Here is a 21201-nt window from a genome sequence, read left to right as displayed (position 1 = left end):
CTAGTTCTGAGCCTCTTTTCCCCCCACAGGTGCAGAAACTGACAGCGGAGGGCCGCGGCGTTCGCTCGGCCCGCGGAGGGACGGGCGCATCCTGCGAGGGCGGTGTCGCGGGCAGCCCCGAGGCTTCTGCGTCCTTTGAAAGCGCACGGCTCAGTGGGGCCGTGTCCGCCCACGGGTGGCGACGCCGGGGCCGGCCAGGTGAGCCTCTGCCTGGAGTCCCGTACCCCGGAGCGGGCACAGCCACGGCCCGGCCGGTCCTCCCTGCTCCGAGCGCGGGCGCCCTTCTTCCAGCCCGAGCCTGAGCCGGGAACGCGCCGCCCGGCCGGCCGCTCCCTCCGGCGCGTCCTCCCCGCGAGCTGCAATCGGCGTCCTCGGCACAACGGCCTGGGGACCACCCCGGGCCCCCCACCTGCTCGCGTGCCTGGCCGACCCCAAGACGTAACCCTACTTGGGGCCCCAGACTCCAGCGCACCCCCCCCCCCGCCATCCACGGACAAGCTCGCCCCCTCCCCGTCCCCCGCAGCGGCGACCCTCAGAGGCGGGGACAGCGAGTGCGGGGCGGACCCAGCTCGCTGGACTCGCGCCCAGCCGCCACCGCCATCCGACCGAGCGAGCGCGAGTCCCCACGAGGAGAGACAGGGCACCGGCCTCGTGCCGCTGGGCATCGGGGGGCATCGCTGGTCCTGGGCCGGGAAGGAGGAGGCTGGACGCCAGGATGCTGCAGGTATGGAGCGCGCCCATCCCGCGGGAGATGCTTCCGGACCCCACCGTGGCGCCCGCCGCTGGGGTCGGGGAGTGGGGGGCTTTGAATCCAGAGGGACTTTTTTCCAGGGGCTCTGCTGTGCGCATGTCGATATCAGAAAGCACACGCGCTCTCCTACTTTTGTCCTCGGGCGCCCAGATGAGAAAGTTGGACGCAGGCAAAGACCCATCCATCCATAGGAGCTGAAGAGTGGGGGACACGGCGGGGGTTGGGGCGGGGAAGCGTGGTCCTCCACCTGGGGAGCTGAGGACACAGGAGAAAAGACCCCAGACTTTCCTTTTAAAGCCTCCATCACCTAGTACTTTTCCCTAGAAGTTTTGGTGATTCTGTTTTGAAAGTTGACTTTGAACCTTCGCAGTAGGGTGCTTTTGCAGGGTACCCCTCTGGGGTGGAGTGGCATGCCAGTTGGAAGCCCGAGGGAGGGGGCGCGGGGCCAGAGGGGTACCCCGCTGATGATGGCAGCCCTGATGTCTTGGTCTAGCCTTGGCTCTTCAGCTCTGGGTTCTGAGTCTCAGACCTGGCAGGGCAAAGAAGGACTGGGACAGGCAAAACTGGCAGCTCAGTGGAAGGGCGAGATTCGGGTGGGTGGAGGAGGAGGCCACCCTTAAGCTGCAGAGGGAGGACTTTCCCCCCCTCCCCCAGACAGGCCCCAGAAGTCTTGCCTTTGAACAGAGTATGACCAGCAAGCTTTCTTTGGGGGTTAGGTGTCTCCTTTTTCCAGGAGCTCAGGTTTGCCATTCTTCTCTCCCTTTTGTTTTCTGACTTTGTTATTGTTACTGCTGTTGATACTTGTCTCTACCAAATCATGCCCTCAGCCCCTTTTTGTATTTTCTTTCTGGAATAGAGTCTCACTTTGCCCAGGCTAGTCTGGAAATCAATCTTTCTGCTCCCAACTCTCAAACTGGGATTATTTATATCAATTGGGATCACAGGCATATATGGTTTCTCCTAACATTTAGGGTGCTCTCCAGAACTCAAACAGCCTGCCTTCCTTCCTTCCTTCTTTCCTTCCTTCCTTCCTTCCTTCCTTCCTTCCTTCCTTCCTTCCTTCCTTCCTTCTTTGCTTTTTTCTTTCTAATTTTATTATCAAAGTGATGTACAGAGGGGTTACAATTACATAAGTAGGATAGTGATTACATTTCTTGTCTAACTTGTTGCCCCTTCCCTCATTTTTTCTCCCTCTTTCCTTCCTCCCCAATCCCCCTCCAAGTTGTATAGATCATTTCCAACATATTGTCTTGTGAGTATCACTATTGCATAGGATCCCCCTTTGTCCTTTGTCTTATCATTTTGTTGTCCCTAGTTCAAATAAACGTTTATACAATACTCAGAGTACCAAAATCCAACACAGTGACAACAGGGGATAAGCAACTCCTTACTCTGTCTTCAGACTCCAGGAGACCTCAGGAAGACCTCAGAGGACAGGACACTCTGGCTTTATCTCTTGTCCCCAGATGACAAACTCTCTCTTGCCACAAGTAGTCTGCAGCCCCGTTGTGTGGTTTGATGCCTAGAATTTCCCTCCCTTCCTCATACTGGTCAGAGTGTGGAGAGCCTGTGTTCAACAGTGACTCCTTGTAATTCGGGGTGTAACACTGCCTTGTTTTATAGACATTATTGATCCCCTGCCTGGAGGAGGTTGAACCCCTGAATTAAGTTTAAGCTATCCACCAGAGAACACATCAGCTAAGGAAGATTGACTCAGATCCCCTTTTAAACCTATACAGATCATGATTTTGCTCCTTCAGCTTCTGCCTGGGGACAGGCCTTGGTAAATATTGTGCCCCCAGACTACAGGTCACAGCTCATTTTGATCAGTGAGAAGAGGGATGATGGCTGCTCAAGGCTCTGAGATTTTATAGCTCAGTTTTGTCAGGCTACTAACTCATAGGAAGCTGATGAGTTGTCTGAAACCCAACCCCCACCCTGTCTTCAGTGGTATTGAATCATTTCTCTGGAGTCACAGGAAGGAGTGAATGTTAAGATCAGGCTGTCAGGATAGTGCTCAGTGTTTGGATCAGGTCACTTCTGGTCTCTTCAGCCTCTCCACAGTCCCAACTTTGGCCCTTGAGGAAAAGTGCAGCACGACTGAGTCTGCAGTGGAATGGAATTAAATGGAATCAGAGCCAATGGTCTCTCCAGCCATACAGCCTTCCCAGAGTGAGTGAATTGATGTGGTTTTTCATTCATTTGTTTTCTCTCACTGGTTCCTTTATTTCCACTCCACCACTGGCTGTTCACTCTGAGCAGGTAGCTAATGGGCTGCTTAGGTTGCGGGATGATTTTAAACTCAGCTAGGTTCTCTGCACCATGTTGCAACTCTGTGTGTGTATGTGTATGTGTGTATATGTGTGTCTTTCAAAGGTTTAGCATGGAGCTCGGACACTGAAGCCCTGGAAAGAAAGCTGACAAGGACATTAACTTAAATTTAAGAGTGGGCTAAGTGTCATCGGACTGGAGAGAGACCAGCCTTGTAGACATCGCTCTAAAGGATCCCCGGCAGTGTTGCTCACAGCCCCAACTGGCCAAATGGAGATCACAGTGGGTGTCACCGCTGAGAATGCCACCAACATATCCTCCAGTTTCCTTTCTGAGCTCGACTCCTATGGAGTCCAAGCTGCTTCCTTCCCCTTCAACTTCAGCTATGGTGACTACGATATGCCTATGGATGAAGATGAAGATGTCACCAATTCTCGAACTTTCTTTGCTGCCAAGATCGTCATTGGCATGGCCCTAGTGGGCATCATGCTGGTCTGTGGTATCGGCAACTTCATCTTCATTGCTGCCCTGGCTCGCTACAAGAAGCTTCGCAACCTTACCAACCTGCTCATCGCCAACCTGGCCATCTCTGACTTCCTGGTGGCCATTGTCTGCTGCCCCTTCGAGATGGACTATTATGTGGTGCGCCAGCTCTCCTGGGAGCATGGCCATGTCCTGTGTGCCTCTGTCAATTACTTGCGCACCGTGTCTCTCTACGTCTCCACCAATGCCCTGCTGGCCATCGCCATCGACAGGTGAGTGTATGAGTAGTACAAAGGTGGCTGAGCAGAAGGAGCATCCAGAGAGTCCCTTGAGTTTCTTTCCCATCAGTTGTGCACTGATGGGAAGTGCCTATAATCCCTCAGACGCATGAGGTCCTTAAATGTTCACCCACTGGCTGAACAGTGTGAGGAGTTCTTCCCCAGTTTTGGTCAGAAAGAGATAGCAGAGCCCCCTAGAGTTGTGTTTTGGAAGACTTTTGCTCACCCTCCTGTGTACATGCTCTTAGGTTTAGAGGAGACAGGGAAGAAGAGGTGCTGAACAAGTTTAAGTTCTGTTCCTGGCAGCTATTTCTGTGTCAACTTGAAAATCTTTTTCTTTGTTTCTTTTTTTTTTTCCTTCCTAGGGCTTGAACTCAGGGCCTTGCACCCTTGATTGGCTTTTTTTTTTTCTCAAGGCTGGTACTGGACAGCTTGAGCCAAACCTCCACTTCTGGCTTTGTCCTGGTTCCTTGAAGATAAGAATCTCACAGACTTTTCACCCTGGCTGGTTTGAACCAGGAACATCAGATCTCAGACTCTTGAGTAGCTAGGATTACAGTGTGAGCCATTAGCGCCTGGCATTCAACTTAAAAATCTTAAGGGAACCTAATATAAAATGGTAACCCTTCTGTAGGTCACCTTAATAACAACAATAAAAAACATCTTAAGGGAAGTTTCTATTTCATTAGACTTCCTTTACTTACATCTCTTCTCTAACTCACTTTTAAGATTAAGAGTTGTTTTGAAAAAAGGTTTAAAGAGATTAAGATTGAGTTATTTTGGGGAAAAAAAGGATTTAAAAAGGAACATATGCTCACTTACTTTTCCTTGTTGCTGTGGTTGCACTAATTTCTATCTTTATATCCATGTACACAGGACAGTACAAGCTATCTGTTGCTAGTGATGATAAATAATATCAAGAGCATCATCAGCAAATTTCTCTTTTGAAAATATATTATATTGTTATTGTAAAGGTGATGTACAGGGGGTTATAGTTGCTTAAGTCAGGTAAGGAAGACATTTCTTTTTGAATCCCTTCCCTTGCTCTCTCATAGTTTTTCCCTCCTGTCTCCACTCACAAATTGTATAGATGATTTTCCATATAGGGAAAATGTTTCTGATACTTACTCTTTTCATTTGATAAAGACTTGCACAAATGGGGAGCTCTTTGTTCTGGGGGATAGTCTTTGCAAGCTTCTCTGCCTGCTTCTGACTCTCAGTACAAAGCACTTTGTTATGGTCCATGGACAGGTACCCTGAGGGCCAAGTCAGGCTTCAGTGTGCTTGGATCTGAATGCACCCAGAGCCAGGAGCACACATGCTCTTCCTGTTCCACAGCCTCAGGGCTCTGCCCTGTTCAACTTGGACATCAATTCAAGCCATCCCCAGGGTAGGGTTTCAGGGAAGAACTTGGCTCACAAGAGCATGGGAAAGGGCTTCTAAGGAAAAGGCCATGAAGAGATTTATTTTTAAGGGTGTGTCAATCGTTCATTAATTATTATAATTATTATTAATCTTTAAGTAGTTGACACCAAGGGCTTTAAAACCACAGAGGGGTGGAGCTTCTGCCGGCTTTCCCCAAGAAGTCAGCAGCTGAAATGGCCCTTGATCTGTCAGCCATAGCAGGTGCTTCAAGCCATCCTGATGGAGGGCTACTTCTTGGTCTAGGTCCTCCACAGGAGTCACAGAGCCCATGACAATTGTCCACTGAGGCAAGAACTCTGCAGGAGCAGGAGGTGTATTTGCTTCCAGAGGGAAGACCTGCTCAGAGCTGGCCATCAGGAGCTTCAGGTGCTTCCTCTTTGACCTTTTCAGAAATTCAAAGTGACTATTTGTTTCTGAGCACTTGGACATGTCAAAGCCATAGGGTCATTATCTGTGTTTCTTGCTAGCAAGATTTCTTTGATGCTCTGGGCTACTAGGGACAGGGTAGACAGTGTCTGCTGCGGAGAGTGGCCCCTGCTCTCTGGGGCAGATCCATTTTACTGCATAATGGCCCACTTATCAATAGGAGTAACAACTCTAGGAGGACTTCCAGGAAAAAAGGAAGCCAGGATAAACTGAGAAGCACAGGGGTGTTTCTAACATATACAAGATAGTACTAATCTACTGAACGTGTTTAAACCCATATCCTGCTTTCGCACCAAAGTCAGCTAGTCCTCTTCCCCGCCAAAATGAAGACTGCACACATTCTTTTGCTGAGTGAATTTACATAATGCAAGCTGGATACAGTAACAAAGATGACTTAGGGAGCAGGCTCTGTACTGTGAGGGCTGCTGTTTTTCAAGTGGGTTTCTGAGGGGAAGCTTGCATCCAGACTGTATTGCATGAAGGATTGGCTGCCCCTGGCTTTGCCTGACTGTCTGGCTGCCCCAATGCATGGAGTGTTGTTAAAATATGTCTTTGTGATCTTTGCTCCAAATGATTTTAATTTTAATGTGGTGCTATTAGCTAGTTTTAAGTTTGAGGTCCAGGAACCATTGATTTTTGTCTCGTCTTCTGTGTTTGATTTTTTTTAAATTTCCATTTGTGTGTGTGTGTGTGTGTGTGTGTGTGTGTGTGTGTGTGTGTGTGTGTGTGTGTGTGTGTGTGTGTGGCGGGGGGGAGGGGTGTACTGTGGTTTGTACTCAGCCTCTGGCTTGCTAGACAAGCACTCTAGCATGGAGCCATGCCTTTAACCTATTTATTCAGTAGTTAATTTTTTCCTTTTATTTGTTTTGTTTTGTTTGATGCCAATCCTGGGGCTTGAACTCAAGGCCTGAGCTCTAAGGTTTTTTTTTTTGTTTGGTTGGTTTTTTTGTTTTGTTTTGTTTTGTTTTGTTTTTTTGCTCAAGGCTAGCAAAGGCAACCTCTTAAGACACAGCTCTACTTCTGGCTTTTTGGAGATTACTTGGAGATGAGTCTCACAGACTTTTAACCAAGTCAAATCTGAAAATCATTGATCAAAATTTGAATACTAGCTAGATGCTATGGATCTTACTTGTAATCTTTCCTACTTGAGAGCCCGAGAATGAGAGGATCTCAGTTCAAGCCTAGCCCAGACAGAAAAGTTCAAGAGACTCATTCTTAACCCATATCAGGGGACAATGGTGGGTGACTGTCATCCTAATCTATGTGGAGGCTAGACTGAAATTGGGGAGTTCATGGTTCCAGGCCAGCTTGGGCAAAAAGTCTGAGAAATTCTATCTCTTAGCAAGGAAGAAGCAGGTGCCTGTGGCTCAGCCTAGCTAATCAGGTGGGTGAAATCTGAGGACTGAGGTTCAAAGCCAGCTCAAGCAAGAAATTCTGTGAGACTTTTACCTCCAATTAACCACCAAAAAGTCAGAAGTGCAGCTGTGGCTCAACTAATAGAGCACTAACCTTGAGCAAAAGCTCAGGGACAGTGGCTGGACCCTGAGTTCAAGCCCCAGGATCAGCACACCAAAAACTCTTTTACTTTTGTCTAATAAAAGTTCTTAAGGGAACTATGTTAGAATTATTTTGCTGTACCATCTATTTGCTGTAGGACCTTATATTTGTTTTAGTTTGACCTTTCTCATTCAAGTGTCCTCATCTATAAAATGAGAATAAAAAGAAAACCTAATAATTTGGATTGCTTTGAAGATTATGTAGAATAATATCTATAATAGCTTAGAACAATCCTTAAAACAATAGAGTAAGCACTGCGCAGAGTGGCTATTATATAGTTCTTCAGTTAACCCTTAAAAGACCAAGAACAATAACAAAACCGGGTACACTAATAATCACTAGGACTATTATTTTTATGATGTGCATTAGACAAAATAGTAATACAAGGTTATTAAGAAACACAGCTCTCAAGATGTAACAGAACCGCTTGGATTTCTCTGAGCCTGAGTTCTTTGTTCTTCTAGACCTCGAAGTTAGAGAAGCTCTTTCCTCCTGGCCTCTCTTTCCTCTTTCTTCTCCCTAGTCAAACTCAGCCCTGTCCTACCAAGTTTATTTAGCTGGACTGTCACAGTCTCTTCGTGGTCTTCTCTCCTTCTCTCTCTGGGCTCTGCCCAGCTGTCCGTAAACCTTTGTTTATGCATGTATACATTCTTTCAAATCCCATGTTTTTATAATGTGGTTGGCTCATGGCAGGGACTTAGCCACTGATAGTGGATCAGATATAAGAAGCTACGAGCCCTCAAGGAGATTATTTCCAAAAGATAATTTTCAGACAAAGAAGGAAGGTTATTTTAGAGGTGAGAAAAATTCTGCACAAAAACAATCACATCCATAGGAAAATCAAGGATAATTGAGCTAGGTGAAGTGTCTCTGAAGAGAAGACATTTGGACCAACCTCTGAATGGGGGAGTATGAGTCATGAATATGGAGAGAAAGCATCCCAGACAAAGGGAATTAGAAGTGCAGAGGCCCCGAGGCAGGAACAGACCGGATGGATTCTAGGAACACAGAAAGAAGGCCCCCGTGGCTTAAAAGAACTAAGAAAGATGGCAGTTAAATTAACCTGTCTTGAACATGTCTGTTCTCTCTTAAATGACCAATTATAACTCCATTTTCTTGAAAATACAGCCTAACGTCCTTCCCTTAACTTCCAATCTTGTATTTTCTAACATTAGACTTTAAGTTTCATGCTGTATGAAAGTAATTTTTTCAGAGTTGGAGATGTGGCTCCGTTGGTAGAGCACCAGCCAGTGAGCAAAAGCATTTGGTACCAGGTTCAAGTCTCAGTCTTGGTATTAAAAAAAAAAAAGTACCTATGTTTTCCAAAAATGGTTACAGTCTTTTTGAGAGCTTCTGGCATGGTTCTTTTCCTTTTTTTTTTCAGTCCATTGTAGGGGTTGAGCTCAAGGCCTGGGTGCTGTCCCCAAGCTCTTTTGCTCAAGGCTAGTACTCTACCAAAAATGGTAGAGCCACAGTGCTACTTCTGGTTTTGAGTAGTTAATTGGAGATGAGTCTCACGGGGAACTCATGGCTTTGAACCATGATCCTCAGATCTCAGCATCTTGAGTAGTTAGGATTATAGGCATGAGACAGCAGAGCTCAGCCTCAACATGGTCTTTTATATTTCTTTTCTTTTTTTGTGGCTCATAACCAGCTAACTTTTTTTCACTTTATTATTATTATTTTTTATTGTCAAAGTGATGTACAAAGGTGTTACAGTTACATAAGTAAGATAATAAGTACATTTCTTGTCAAACTTATTAGGCCTTCCCTCATTTTCCTCCTACTTTCCCTTCCCCTAGTCTTCGCCAAGTTGTACAGCTCATTTCCAACATATTGTCTTATGAATGTTGCTGTTGCATTGGTTCCCCCCTTGTCCTTTGTCTCACCATTCTACGAGGATCTTGATGAGGATAAAGTTTTATTGAAATCCTATTAGGTAACCAGAATTCATGGACAGTCAAATGTATGAAGGAAGGAAAACATCCTTACTGCCATCTGAAAACTTAAATCTAGAGCCAGGGAGAGGGGAAGAAGTAGCACTAAAGTGATAGCCAGTGACTAAGGAACGGGTAAATTGTGGAGAGCATGTTGAGAAGGTTGAGCTTATAGTGTACTGGAGCTATCAGAGGAGACCTCATGGAAGAGGTGGACTCAATGTGGCCTTCAACAAATGATGATCACCAAAGGAGAGGAAAGGAGTGCAAGAGGATAGAACAGTGTTTGCGAAATGTTAGAGGTGGGGATGTCTGAGCCGAGTGTGAGGAGACCTGGGGATCTGTGTGTGCAGGGACAAGAAGTGTAGGCAAGTAGAGATCAGAAAGGATAGGGCCATGTTCTGAAGGATCTCAACATTCAGCAGAGGGACAGCCCAATGGTAGAAAGGAGCAGAGAGCGCTCTGTCTGCTAGGTCTAGAGTGTCTCTCTGATCTGGAGACAGCCGGCACTGACCTTGAGAGGTATCTATCCCTCAGATCTCCCAGAGATCCCAAAGGGCAAGATCACCTAGCGAGCATGTTCGTCTGCTGGGAGGCCCTCCTCTGCTTGATGAGGCCAACTGAGGCCTGAGCAGCCTCACCCAGCCTAAGGCAGCACAGATACTCCTGGGGAGGTCATCAGTCAGATCTGCCTGCCCCAATAAGCAAGAACATATTTGCTGTCCATCCTAGAACCAGGCCAGTATCAGCTGCATCTGTCTTGACCATGAGTAGACCTGGGGTTGGGTCCTGGGGATTGAGAAGGCCAAATGTACCAATCAAGCACCCAGCCCACTGTCAGCACACCAATTAAGGCCTGGACATTTCTGGGCTCAGCAGCAGAACCGGTGGCTTTGGATGGGTCTGGACCTAAGTCACTAAAGTCATTTGTGCATTGGGGAACAGAGGTGTGTAGAAAAGTAGCTGCTCACTACAGACTACTTCATTGTGCATCATGATGTAGGTTGAAATCAATTGTGATGAAGAAAAGAGGAGGAGGCTTCTAGGATGCCAGAGAGGTGGGAAAAAGGGTTGGGCTAGTTCTTACTGGAAAGATAGGAAGTAAATGGTATAAAGGAAAAGTCACTAGCTGGTAGCAAGTTGTGGATCTGAGTCAGAGTTCTGAGCACTTTCTAGCCATGTAGCTTTAGACAGATTATTGTATTTCTCAAACTTCAGTTTACTTATCTATTAAATTGGCATCATGCTCAATTATTGGTTACTTAATAAAATGTAAGTTTTAAAACCCTCTGTGAATTCTAAACTTCTTTGCAAACATAAACAAGTATTACTAAAGCTAGAGTTCTGGATTATGGATCCTAGCCTAGCAAAAGGTGATAGTAATTGATGGATCATATTCTGCAGCTTGTTTATTGATGGATGTATCAGGAAGGCCTGTGGCACTGCTTAAGGCATTAACCTTGGAGATGGAGTTGGGGTGATGTCAGAGAGAGCAGGGATTATATAACACTGAAGATTAGTTTTGATACAAAGAATTGGATTCAGTAAAACAGAAAGCAATAAACTTGCAAATGCGATATTTTCCAATTACAGGCAAAAGAACATTGTTGGCATGCTGAATAGCACATTTGATGATACTGATAGCTTCCTGGATATTAACAGGTGATTTTTATGTATATGTAGTTCAGTGGAACCTCTCAGTACCCAGGTAAAGTGTGAACTTATAGATGAGTAAGTTTAGTCATCAGGGCTAGCATAAATGACTTCAATTCACAGCAAGTGCGAATTCACAGACTCAATGCTTGGTCTTCAGAATCTTGGGTGGATTCTCTTCTACATACTCACTGATAGACATTCTGAGTTGATGCATCATGGAAACCCTAGGACATTTTCTACACCTTGGGAAAAGGAGTAGAAGTAGTACAGAGAAAATCCCTGTAATGAGCAAATATGAAGGGGAAAGTTTTCTTTGACATAGAAACCAGAAGAACACGGGGTAGATAGAGAGCAAGTGAGCTGAGTTAAGGATCTGAAGGTTTGGACTCTAATTTTTGCTCTGAACTCACCAGCAAAAGGTCTGAACTCTGATTTTCAAAGTGAGGCAGAGCACATTTGAGGCCCTCACACCATCAGGAGCTCCAGGATCTTTATGAAGCCCCCTTAGCTATGCACTGGCAAAAGGATTGGCCACAGAGTGCAGATACTCCTGTTCCATTTTCAGCACCATGCAGCTGCCTAGAGTGGCTGGGAGGTGAACTGGTGGTCAGGAAGGCAGCCAGCTAGGGGTCTAGAGGGTGGACTCAACTCTCCTAGCTTCATCCAACATGTTCTGAGAGCTAGACGAAATAAAGCAGGAATCTCACTCATCAGCGAGCTCTCCAAATGTACTCAGTGAGTTTGGGTGCTTGTTTTGTGGAGCAGAAATTCAATACAAAAACAAAAATAAACAAATAAAATCCCAAACCACACCGCCCCAAAGAAAACAAGAATGATTCCTTCCTTAGATCAAAATCCCAAATAGTATGACTTTGCAGGGGTTAGTTTCAAAGGAAACAGAACTGGTTTGGCCTTCCTTCAAGCCTGTCATATTTATACTCAGTTCTACCTGGGATAAACTGTGAACACATGAGAATCTGTTGTTCTGCAGTATTGATAAATCATTCTCTCCCTCTTCCACTGCCAGATGCGCAGTCTTCCAGGAAACCCGTGCTCTCAACAGAAGTGTGTGTGCTCCCTGGGAAGGGCGCTGCCATACCGCACAGATGACTCACAGAGCCCGGAAAGTGTTCTCTCTTTCCTGGGCCACTGTGGTAACTGCAGTGTGGGTTCTTATGGAAAGAAGAGAAGCAGTATCTTTTACTGCCTGATGCTTTGTGGTCAAAAACAGAAAGCATATTCATATGTATTGTATTGATTTTCACTTCAACCCTGGGCAGTAGGGTTCAATGTGTTCTATCAATGACCGGGCACTGTACAACTTTTAGAAAGTCTCAAAGCCTCCGTCCTTCTGAAAATGATCAATGACAACCTGTTTTTCTTCTACCTGTGCAATAGAGTAATATTTTTAAAAATGCAGAATGCAGACAAAATTTTGCCCAATAGTTCAGTTGGAAAGGACTTGTTCTACCAACAACCCCTGGGTATTTTCAGTCCTACTTATCTCAAAACTTGTACTTAGGACAAATGACTTGAGAACGGGAAGAACCTGGAAATAGTTCCTGGATAGACCCCAATGTAAGATACTGTAACTACATTGAATTATACACATACTGTTAACAAGAACTAATATATATCAGGTTTAAAACATTGTCAGGAACAGTGAATGCAATATCACACGGAATCTTTAAAAACAACTCACAGCTTTGGCAGACAAGAAAGCTGAGGTGAACTAAAACTTGTCTGAGGTTGCACAGCTAGTTAGAGCTGGGGTTTCCCTTTATGGCTGCCTGTCTGAAGCTCCCCATTCAATTGCTTCTCAGAATGCTGCAAAACTGAAATTGGCATTCAGGACCCAGTCTTCTCTTGGTCTGACTCCATTAGTGTTTTCGTTCCAGGTACCTGGCCATTGTCCACCCGCTGAGACCACGGATGAAATGCCAGACAGCCACAGGCCTGATTGCCTTGGTGTGGACGGTATCCATTCTTATAGCCATTCCATCCGCCTACTTCACCACTGAGACCGTCCTCATCATTGTCAAGAGCCAGGAGAAGATCTTCTGCGGCCAGATCTGGCCAGTGGACCAGCAGCTCTATTATAAGTCCTACTTCCTCTTCATCTTTGGCATTGAGTTTGTGGGTCCGGTGCTCACCATGACCCTGTGCTATGCCAGGATCTCCCGGGAACTCTGGTTTAAGACTGTGCCAGGCTTCCAGACCGAGCAGATCCGCAAGCGCCTGCGCTGCCGCCGGAAGACGGTCCTGGTGCTCATGTGCATCCTCACGGCCTACGTGCTGTGCTGGGCACCCTTCTATGGCTTCACCATCGTGCGTGACTTCTTCCCCACCGTGTTCGTGAAGGAGAAGCACTATCTCACCGCCTTCTACGTGGTCGAGTGCATCGCCATGAGCAACAGCATGATCAACACCCTGTGCTTCGTGACCGTCAAGAACAACACCATCAAATATTTCAAGAAGATCATGCTGCTCCACTGGAAGGCATCTCACAATGGCAGCAAGTCCAGTGTTGACCTTGATCTCAAAACCACAGGGGTCCCCGCCACCGAAGAGGTGGACTGTATCAGACTGAAATAACACACGGACTTTGCAACGATTCAACCCAATGCGAGGCTTTGGGAACACTGATCTCTGTGGTGGGATCTGAACAACAACCACGAGTTTTGATTTTCAACACCATTTGTGGATCACCATGTTAAGCCCCTGTGTTCAATGAGCTTGGGATTTCTAAGATCTGATGGGATTTGACGTTGTGTCTAGTGGGGGGCTCTTCACGGAGTGTCTAATTTGTGCCGAGTAGGCCCTGCAAAAACCTATTACGCGGATGATATTGAGTTGCAAAATGAAATAAGATTTAAACCAAGAAAAAAAAATGTGGTGCAGACTGTCTGGAACAAGGGGATTTCCACAAGGGAGCCAGAGGAGATGGCTAGGGTTACAGTAGACATGTTTGTAATGGGAGGGCATCTATGGGTCATCCCAGCGGCTCACACCCACTCTTGCCCAGCTAATGATTGGGCTTGAGTTCACTCCTAACATTTGCAAGGCTTGGGCCAGAATATAAAATAGATTTTTTTTTCTACTATCTGCAGCTTCTCTTCTCATTTCTGACTCTCTCTGGGAGGAGCCGAATTCTGTGCAATCTTTCTGATTCCTCCCCACCACACTGGCCAATGGCCACCCCTCAAGCTTTTGAGACTAGGTTTGTCATCAAGAGAATGGACGGATTCTGTATGCTATTTTGGCTGGACTTTGTGGAGTTTTAGTCCTTGGCACAAAGGATGTGTGGACTCACTGTGAATCTGTCCCCTTGGCTCTATTTGCTGTGGGATAGAGGAAGAGGAGTATAGAAAGAGTCAGAACAGGACTTCTAAAGACATGTGGAGCTCAGGATAGGAGCTCAGGTTCTCTAGGTAATAGATGCTGCTACTTCACCTCACAGTTATTATGGTCTGCTCCAATTAGGCTTCCCCGTAATTCCTTCTCTCCCTTCTCCTATTTCTATGCTTCTGAAGCATGGAATCCTTTAAAGTAGATAGAACAACTTCTGTGGCCCCGTGCAATTTCCCCATTTTTACCAGCTCACAAGTATGACTGAGCAAAGGGCTCTCTCCTTAGCAGTCATTGGTATAAATGGAAGGCAAGGTGTCTCTGTTTTTGATGCCTGAATCCCATCCTACTGAGGATTCTGTGTATTAAGACTTGCTTCTTTAAAATACAGGTAGCCTTGGGAGGGGTAGATCATCATATCTCTATTTCCTAGTGTAAATGAAGTCATATGCTCAATACAAAGCATGTAGGTTAATGGTGTTAGGGATGGTACCACTGGTTCACTAAAGGCTCATCACACTTTCCAACCTGCCTCCTTTGCTTGATGTTTTGAATTTGGGAATACAAAACCTTGGACCAAGGTTTTGTTCTTAGACCAAGTTTGGTTCTGTTGTCTATGTGGCCCCAGGAAGTGCTGCTCTGAGGAGACAAAGGTAATACTTGTAAAGGTTTATAGAAGTGGTCATGGGAGCCAATAGAATAAAATGTGAAGAAATGCTTTCAAATGCATGAATAGTAAAAAAAAAAAAAAAGAGGGGGCTGTAAATATGTGTAGTATGCCTGGACAAAGAAAAACATGTGACCTTTGCTTGTAGCTAACCACCTTGTTATCTTTTCCTTTTGTTATTTCTTTTTTTAATGTGAATGATATTCTTACCCTTTTCTTCAAGGTGTATCATTGTCCTGTGTTACAAATAGCACATTTGTATTAACTGGGCCATGAGGTTGGGTGGCAGAGGCATGAAGGAAATATTGAGCAGGTGGGTTTGTAATCAGAGCAGAGAGGATCAGAGCATCTTTGTGATTATGGAGGTAGTAGACTGTCTTCCCAGTCAGCATGGATCTAGGCAGTGTAATTATGTTTCTCAAATCTGCTTTCATTCTTGTGAGTGTGTAGAGCTACAAGTGAACTTCTCCTTTTCTTCCTATGGAGAACAGAACATTAACAGTGATGTTTGTGTGGTGTTCCCCTCCAACTCAACAGATTGACCTTGCATTTTAGTCAGCATTCTCTCAGACAATGAAAGTTAATTAAAAATACATCCCAGAACCAAGCACACGTTGGAAAATAATATTTAGATTAAGAAATAATCAAAGGTTATACCTTAACTGGCATTATGTTTACCTTCTATTTAGAAGGCTAAACAAGGGCTGATTGTATTAAATAGAAGTTTTCACATATGATAACTAAAATCCTTTCTGCTTTTCAGCTTAAAATGTTTGTTTTTCACTCATTTATCTGTGATAGTTCCAGATGTTAATGTCTGCTTGTGATTTTATGGATGTTGTTATTAAGTGAAATAAAAACAAACGTATATGTCTCGTTGTTTGCTCTCCAATTTCCATAATTTCTGCTGCCCTCTCCCATTCCTTTCCAAGTTTTTATAGGATGGTTCTTTGAATATTGAGTAGATTCTGTGATTAGATAAATTCTGAGAGCAGTGCACTTACTGCTCCAAAACTTCCCATCTCCATCCTGAAGAGATTTAACTGATTTATGTACTTCTTCCTTTAAGTGTGCTCTGGTAAAATCATTAGTACCTTTTAGCATCCAAATGCCAAGAATTGAAATCTGAGGACCTGTTTACCCTGATGATATGAGCTAAACCTTTAAACAGGCTAATGTCCATACGTGCAAAACGAACAAGAGATGGACTTATGGTGTATCACATTCAGATTCACAGAACTGGATGCTCTCCAAAAACTGATGGCAAGACCTACAAGAAGACACCCAGGACTATGTCCTTTTCTCCTCTCTAAACGTTTACGGTATGCAAAAAGATATGCAAATTTTCTAGACAGAAGAATAGAGATGTGATTTTGTAAAAGCAAACCATTTCCATAACTGAAATTAAAGAACAGATTTATACCAAAGCTTTTAGGTCCATATGGGTACTGAATACATATTTTTAAAAATAAAATTTTAAGAAAGACATTAAAGCAAAGCAATGTGATTGCCACAGTACATTCTGAAGTGTGAAGCAAGTTCCGTGTTGGTTCTGGAAAAGAATGCTAAAGAATTTGTGAGATGACCAGAAAATTATAAATATGAGTCCTGCTTTTGAAAACTATGATAAATTTTGGAATGCATCCACAAAGAATGAGTTCGATTCTTCTTCTTAGAATGTGAGACTATCAAATTCAAAACATTCATTGTATAGTTGAGGAAAATGAAGTTCAGAATGAGCAAGAGATACGTTCAAGGTCACACAGCTTGTCCTCACGAGAGAGCCAGGTCTAGACTTCAAGTTTCCTGGAGCTGAGTCAAAGGTGCTGCTAGCACAATATTCTTTTATGCAGGGAGCCGCAAAATCTTGGGAAGGGGAGATAGAATGCTTTCCAGGAATCCTTGAGGTCACTATTCAGCCACTTTGGGCTTCTCTGGAGACCCTTCATCAGTTCAGCAGAGACTTTCCCGGCTTCTTTACAATCCAAGTTTAGTTCATTCAATCTCTGGAGCTCACAGCACAGACATGGAGGCCCAGAGGGTTTTAGGAAGCTCAGACATATTTATAGCAGCTTTTTCTTAATTTGCCTAGTTGGAGGTCTGAAGGCATGGAAAATAAAAACCCTTAGGCTCCTGCACTGTGAGAACTTTGCCTGCCTCAGGAAGGGGGAGAGACAGACAGACAAACAGACAGGCAGAGGGGAGGGAAAGCATGCTTGAAGAGTTCAGAGGCAGCAGGGGGCCACATCCTGCTCCTGCTCCTGCTTCTGCCAGTGAGAACTGAGGACCAGAAGGGTAAGGGAGGCTTTTGGAGGAGATGGAACTTAGAGCTAGACAAATGAGGTGTTAGAGAAGCAAAGAGGGAAGCAGTCTACACAGGAAAAGAGTTTTCTTTGGGGCAGTTTGGATTGGGCCTGTAGAATTTCCTTAGCTCTAAAAGATCCCTTTTTTATTTCATTCTACCTGACTGATATGAGCTGCTACTAAGTCATGATTTCTATATTCTCTTTCCCCACAAAAGAGGAGACATTCTTTTTTTCTGTCTCTTCCAAAGTCTTGCTATTTAAGAGGTGGAGGTAACGGCTGGAGCTCTAAGACCCTCTTGGACAATGACATAAAGCTTGCATTATTGGAATAATGGACAAGAGAGTAGGAAGGAAAAGTGCGCTCAAGATAACCTCATGATGTCAATGCTAACACTGAATTGTCTCTAGACTTCTCCTGAGGTAAATAACAAAGTTTAAGTCATTTCACAAGAGTTCTGTTTCTAGTTGCTACCCTAGGAAAGAGGTCCTAACTGGACTTCCAGATCAACTCAGCCACAGCTAGTTTTAACTACATTTTATCTTTTACACACTCTTCATCTTCAACCAATAAAACACGTGAGTGAGCTATCAGTAGTCTCCAGAATTTTTGTACCATAATAAAAACCACTCTGAATAATTCTATTTTAATTTTTAACCACACACATAAGGACACTTTATTGTTTTAACCCAACTTTAACCTTATGGGATAGTTATTTTCCCCAAATATTATTGAAGCTCCAAAATTTCTCATACATTTGTTCTTGGTATTTCCTCAATACCTCAGAAAGCTTCCTCAGGCTTCCTCAGCTTGCCTGACTCTTCTAAAGCCTTTCAATACAGAGGAGAAAAGAAAATCCACCTGTCAGTCAGGCTACATGCATTCCTTTGGTCAAATCCCTTCATTTCCTAAAACCCTTCACTTACGTGTCTCAGAGTTCAGGTATTTTTAACCCTTTAACAAGTGAGACAGTAGTAACCTTTCTCAGGTAGGCTTGTGCCTTTATCTAGCATGAGGACATATGTCGTTGACCCTAATGTGTGACCTTGGTAATGGGAGCTTCAGTCATAAGTACTTGCAAAGAAATATACACACATATCTACTAAAAATCAACACCTGTTTTCAGGCATTATTCACAATCCACATTCAAGGTGTGCCTGTGGTGGTGACACAGTGGCTGTAAGAATACACTCACAAAAGGGGTAGCTAGTTACAGTAAGAAAATCTACCTAAATCATAGTCTGCAGAATAAGCAGCTAGATGATAATGTCTCTCCATGAACACATGGGGGTTCTGTACGCATTTATATACATATGCATGCACATACATGCATGTAATTTGCTTTATATATTGTGTTTGTATGAACAATGACCCTAGACTATCTAGTTCCTAATACCTGGAACCTGTCAATGTTTCCTTCCATAGATGTGACTAAATCAAGCTCTGGAGATGGGTCCATTTCACAATGAGCCCCGAGTGGAATCGGAAGTGTCTTTGTAGATGGAAGGTAGGGCTAGACTTGACTACTTGAGGTAAGTCTTGCTGTGACCGCGGAAGCAGACTAGCATGATATACTTTGAAGGTGAGGAAAGCAGTACAGACTAAAGCCACTAGAAGTTGGAAAAATTGAGGAAAAGCAATCCCCATGCCACCCTGGATCCCTCAGAGTGAACCAACCCCGCTGACACCTTGACTTCAGTGTGGTGACATTGAACTTCTGATCTCCAGAACTATCAGAGGATACACTCAGCCATAGGCTTGCTTCCTTGGGAAACAGGCCTATGAAGAATTTGTTTCTACCCCTTCTTAGATCTGCTTCTAGAGTCCACTTCCAGAATTGCTTTAAGGTTTTGCTTCATCTCAATTCCAGGCCCCCCAGGACTCTCTACTGTTGGATTAGAAATGCTCTCCAAGCTTGCACTGTCATGCTGGAGATACCTGCCAAGTCCTTCCTTGGGGGACTAGGCATTTGAGGGGAGTGAAGTCATTGTTTGTGGTAAGATGAGATATTTGCATTGCCACTGGATTTTGCCTTGTTATTCTCTCTACATGCCCTGGTATGATGGAAATATTCCACAAGACTTAGCAGTCAAAAGGCTCTTCTCAGAAAACTGTCCTTCCTGGTTTTAAGAAAACTTGGCCTCCCCAAAGTCCTCAGGTTTAGAATGAGGAGAAGGCTGCACAGCTGTGAAAAGGCAGATCTGTAAATATTTCTACTCTTTTCTTCCTCCAAAGAACATCCACTAAGCCCTTGGTCCAGAATCACTTTTCCTGGAGAATTTAGCTCATTTGGAATGCTTTCCTCTTCGGGTTGCCCCGGTGGGAACATTGCATTCAAACAGATACCAAGCAGAGTTGCCTGCTGGCTTGTTTACATGGTTTGCTCACACAAGAGCTATGCTGCTCCCTCTGTGCTTGAGGATCTGCCAGGTGGGAGAGAGATGTCTTGAGCTCAGCAGAGAAATGTCCCAGCACACTGCTCAGCTCAAATGTTATGCTCACAATTACCCCTTTTGGGCATAACAAAAATAAAGCCAATTTCTTTTGCTTTATATAAAGATTCACTTATTACTTTACAGACAGGAATTCCACACAGGCTGTGCAGTTGGTATTCTTGTTTTTACTGTTTACATTGCTCCTTCATTATGTATTTAACAAATATGTCCTTAATGCTTACTAGATGTTAGAAGCATGTAGGTGTTGGGAGTTCAGCAGTAAATAAGACAAATTCATTGTCCTTGTGGGGTTTATAGTCTCAACTGATTGTAAGCATTATGCCCACCTTTGGTTATCAGCTCCACCCACCTGAGATTCTCCTAGCCCTGAGTTCCTGCCTTATAGCTAGCCCCTCTCTCTGGGATGGATGTGATGGATCCTTTCCTTGGTGGCTCTATGGGGAATAGATACCCCGATGGATTTGCTCCCACCTCTGCTTCGGATGGGGGTCTGACCAGCTTCCCCAGGACCTTGCCTGAGGTCCTATACTCCTGTCACCAGAGGACCACCAAGATAACTTTCTCCTGGCCCAGCGTTCTAACTGATGCCCAACACTGGCCAATAAGTCCTACCCCCAGATAAATGAAGAGTCTTAGATTTCACTGTGCAGGCTCTGCACTTCTGTTAGGGGGCTCCTCACCCAAAAAAAACTTGGCCAAGTATCTCCCTGATGGCCTCCGTGGCCGAGGGATGCAGCGGAGAAACATGACGACATTTCCCACTGGTTGTTTCCCACTTTTTGAGCCAAATTCACTGCTGAGGATGCTCACAGTCAAGATTTTGGTTCCACTATCACTTGCCATGGAAAAGGACACAACTAAATTACCTTACAATCAAATTTGGCCCCAAATTTAAAACTCCACTTCCCCTGCAGGATCCCTCCTCTGCCTTTATAGTGGGAGGTGGAACCTAAAGCTCCATTGTACAAGAAGCAATGGACCCTCACTGTCAAAATCTTCAAGCATTGACCATGTGGCGGATGCGCCATCTTGGCATCATGGGAGCTCAGCTGCTATTTTGAGCCAACTTGATTTCAATTTGGTTTTGTAGCCCTCCCCCGCCCCCACCTGACTAGTGGTGCATTATATCATGCCATGTGTCTGTCCCTGTCTTATCTCCTGTTTACTAAAAGTTTCTTGTTGTTGGCAAAGTTTTGTGTTTTAAACTGACCATGTGGTTCCATCATAATTAGGCAAAGTAATTCAAAAAAACCTTAAATGGCCGATTTTAAAATCTAAGTGTGCTCTATAATCTGTGCACAAACATGTCTGTCTATTTGTCTGCATGTAAACAGTTATGGTTTCAAGGTTACCAAGTATCTGCTTACTAAAAAAATCTTTGTCAATGGAAGCTGTGATTTAATCTAAATTGCTTTAAAACTTTGTGACCTGACTATAAGCCAAAGAAAAAACATTCAGTTTTAAAAGGCCTTGGGAAAGGAGTTAGAAAAGATGTTTTCCCTTGCAAATTGGTAATTAAGTTGGCTGTGATTTATGTCATTCTTTATATCCATCTGTGCTAAGAGTTAAGTATTGTACCTCTGACCATAGCTAATAAACCAAGTTTTCTCCCCTGTGCACCAATCAACTCCCTTTAAAAGCA

General features: G+C 44.5%; 1 protein-coding gene across 4 annotated transcripts; it reads left to right on the top strand.

The window, feature by feature from the left end:
• The first annotated feature begins 224 nt into the window (after positions 1-224).
• Positions 225-15690, top strand: Prokr1 (prokineticin receptor 1). 4 transcript variants are annotated; one of them, XM_070004488.1, is made up of 5 exons: positions 225-724; positions 1974-2003; positions 2805-2923; positions 3128-3777; positions 12683-15690. In XM_070004488.1, the coding sequence occupies exons 4-5, from the start codon at positions 3293-3295 to the stop codon at positions 13377-13379; spliced, it is 1182 nt and encodes a 393-aa protein (XP_069860589.1). In that variant the 5' UTR covers positions 225-724; positions 1974-2003; positions 2805-2923; positions 3128-3292; the 3' UTR covers positions 13380-15690. The 4 variants fall into 4 exon arrangements, with proteins under 4 accessions (XP_069860589.1, XP_069860591.1, XP_069860588.1 ...); XM_070004490.1 differs by lacking the exon at positions 1974-2003; XM_070004487.1 differs by having other exon boundaries at positions 1974-2923.
• The last annotated feature ends 5511 nt before the right edge of the window (positions 15691-21201 follow it).

This window comes from Dipodomys merriami, unplaced genomic scaffold (assembly GCF_024711535.1).
Source record: "Dipodomys merriami isolate MVZ:Mamm:240054 unplaced genomic scaffold, mDipMer1.0.p SCAF_63, whole genome shotgun sequence".
NCBI classification, from domain to species: Eukaryota; Metazoa; Chordata; class Mammalia; order Rodentia; family Heteromyidae; genus Dipodomys; species Dipodomys merriami.
This window is presented reverse-complemented; position numbering and strand designations above follow the sequence as displayed.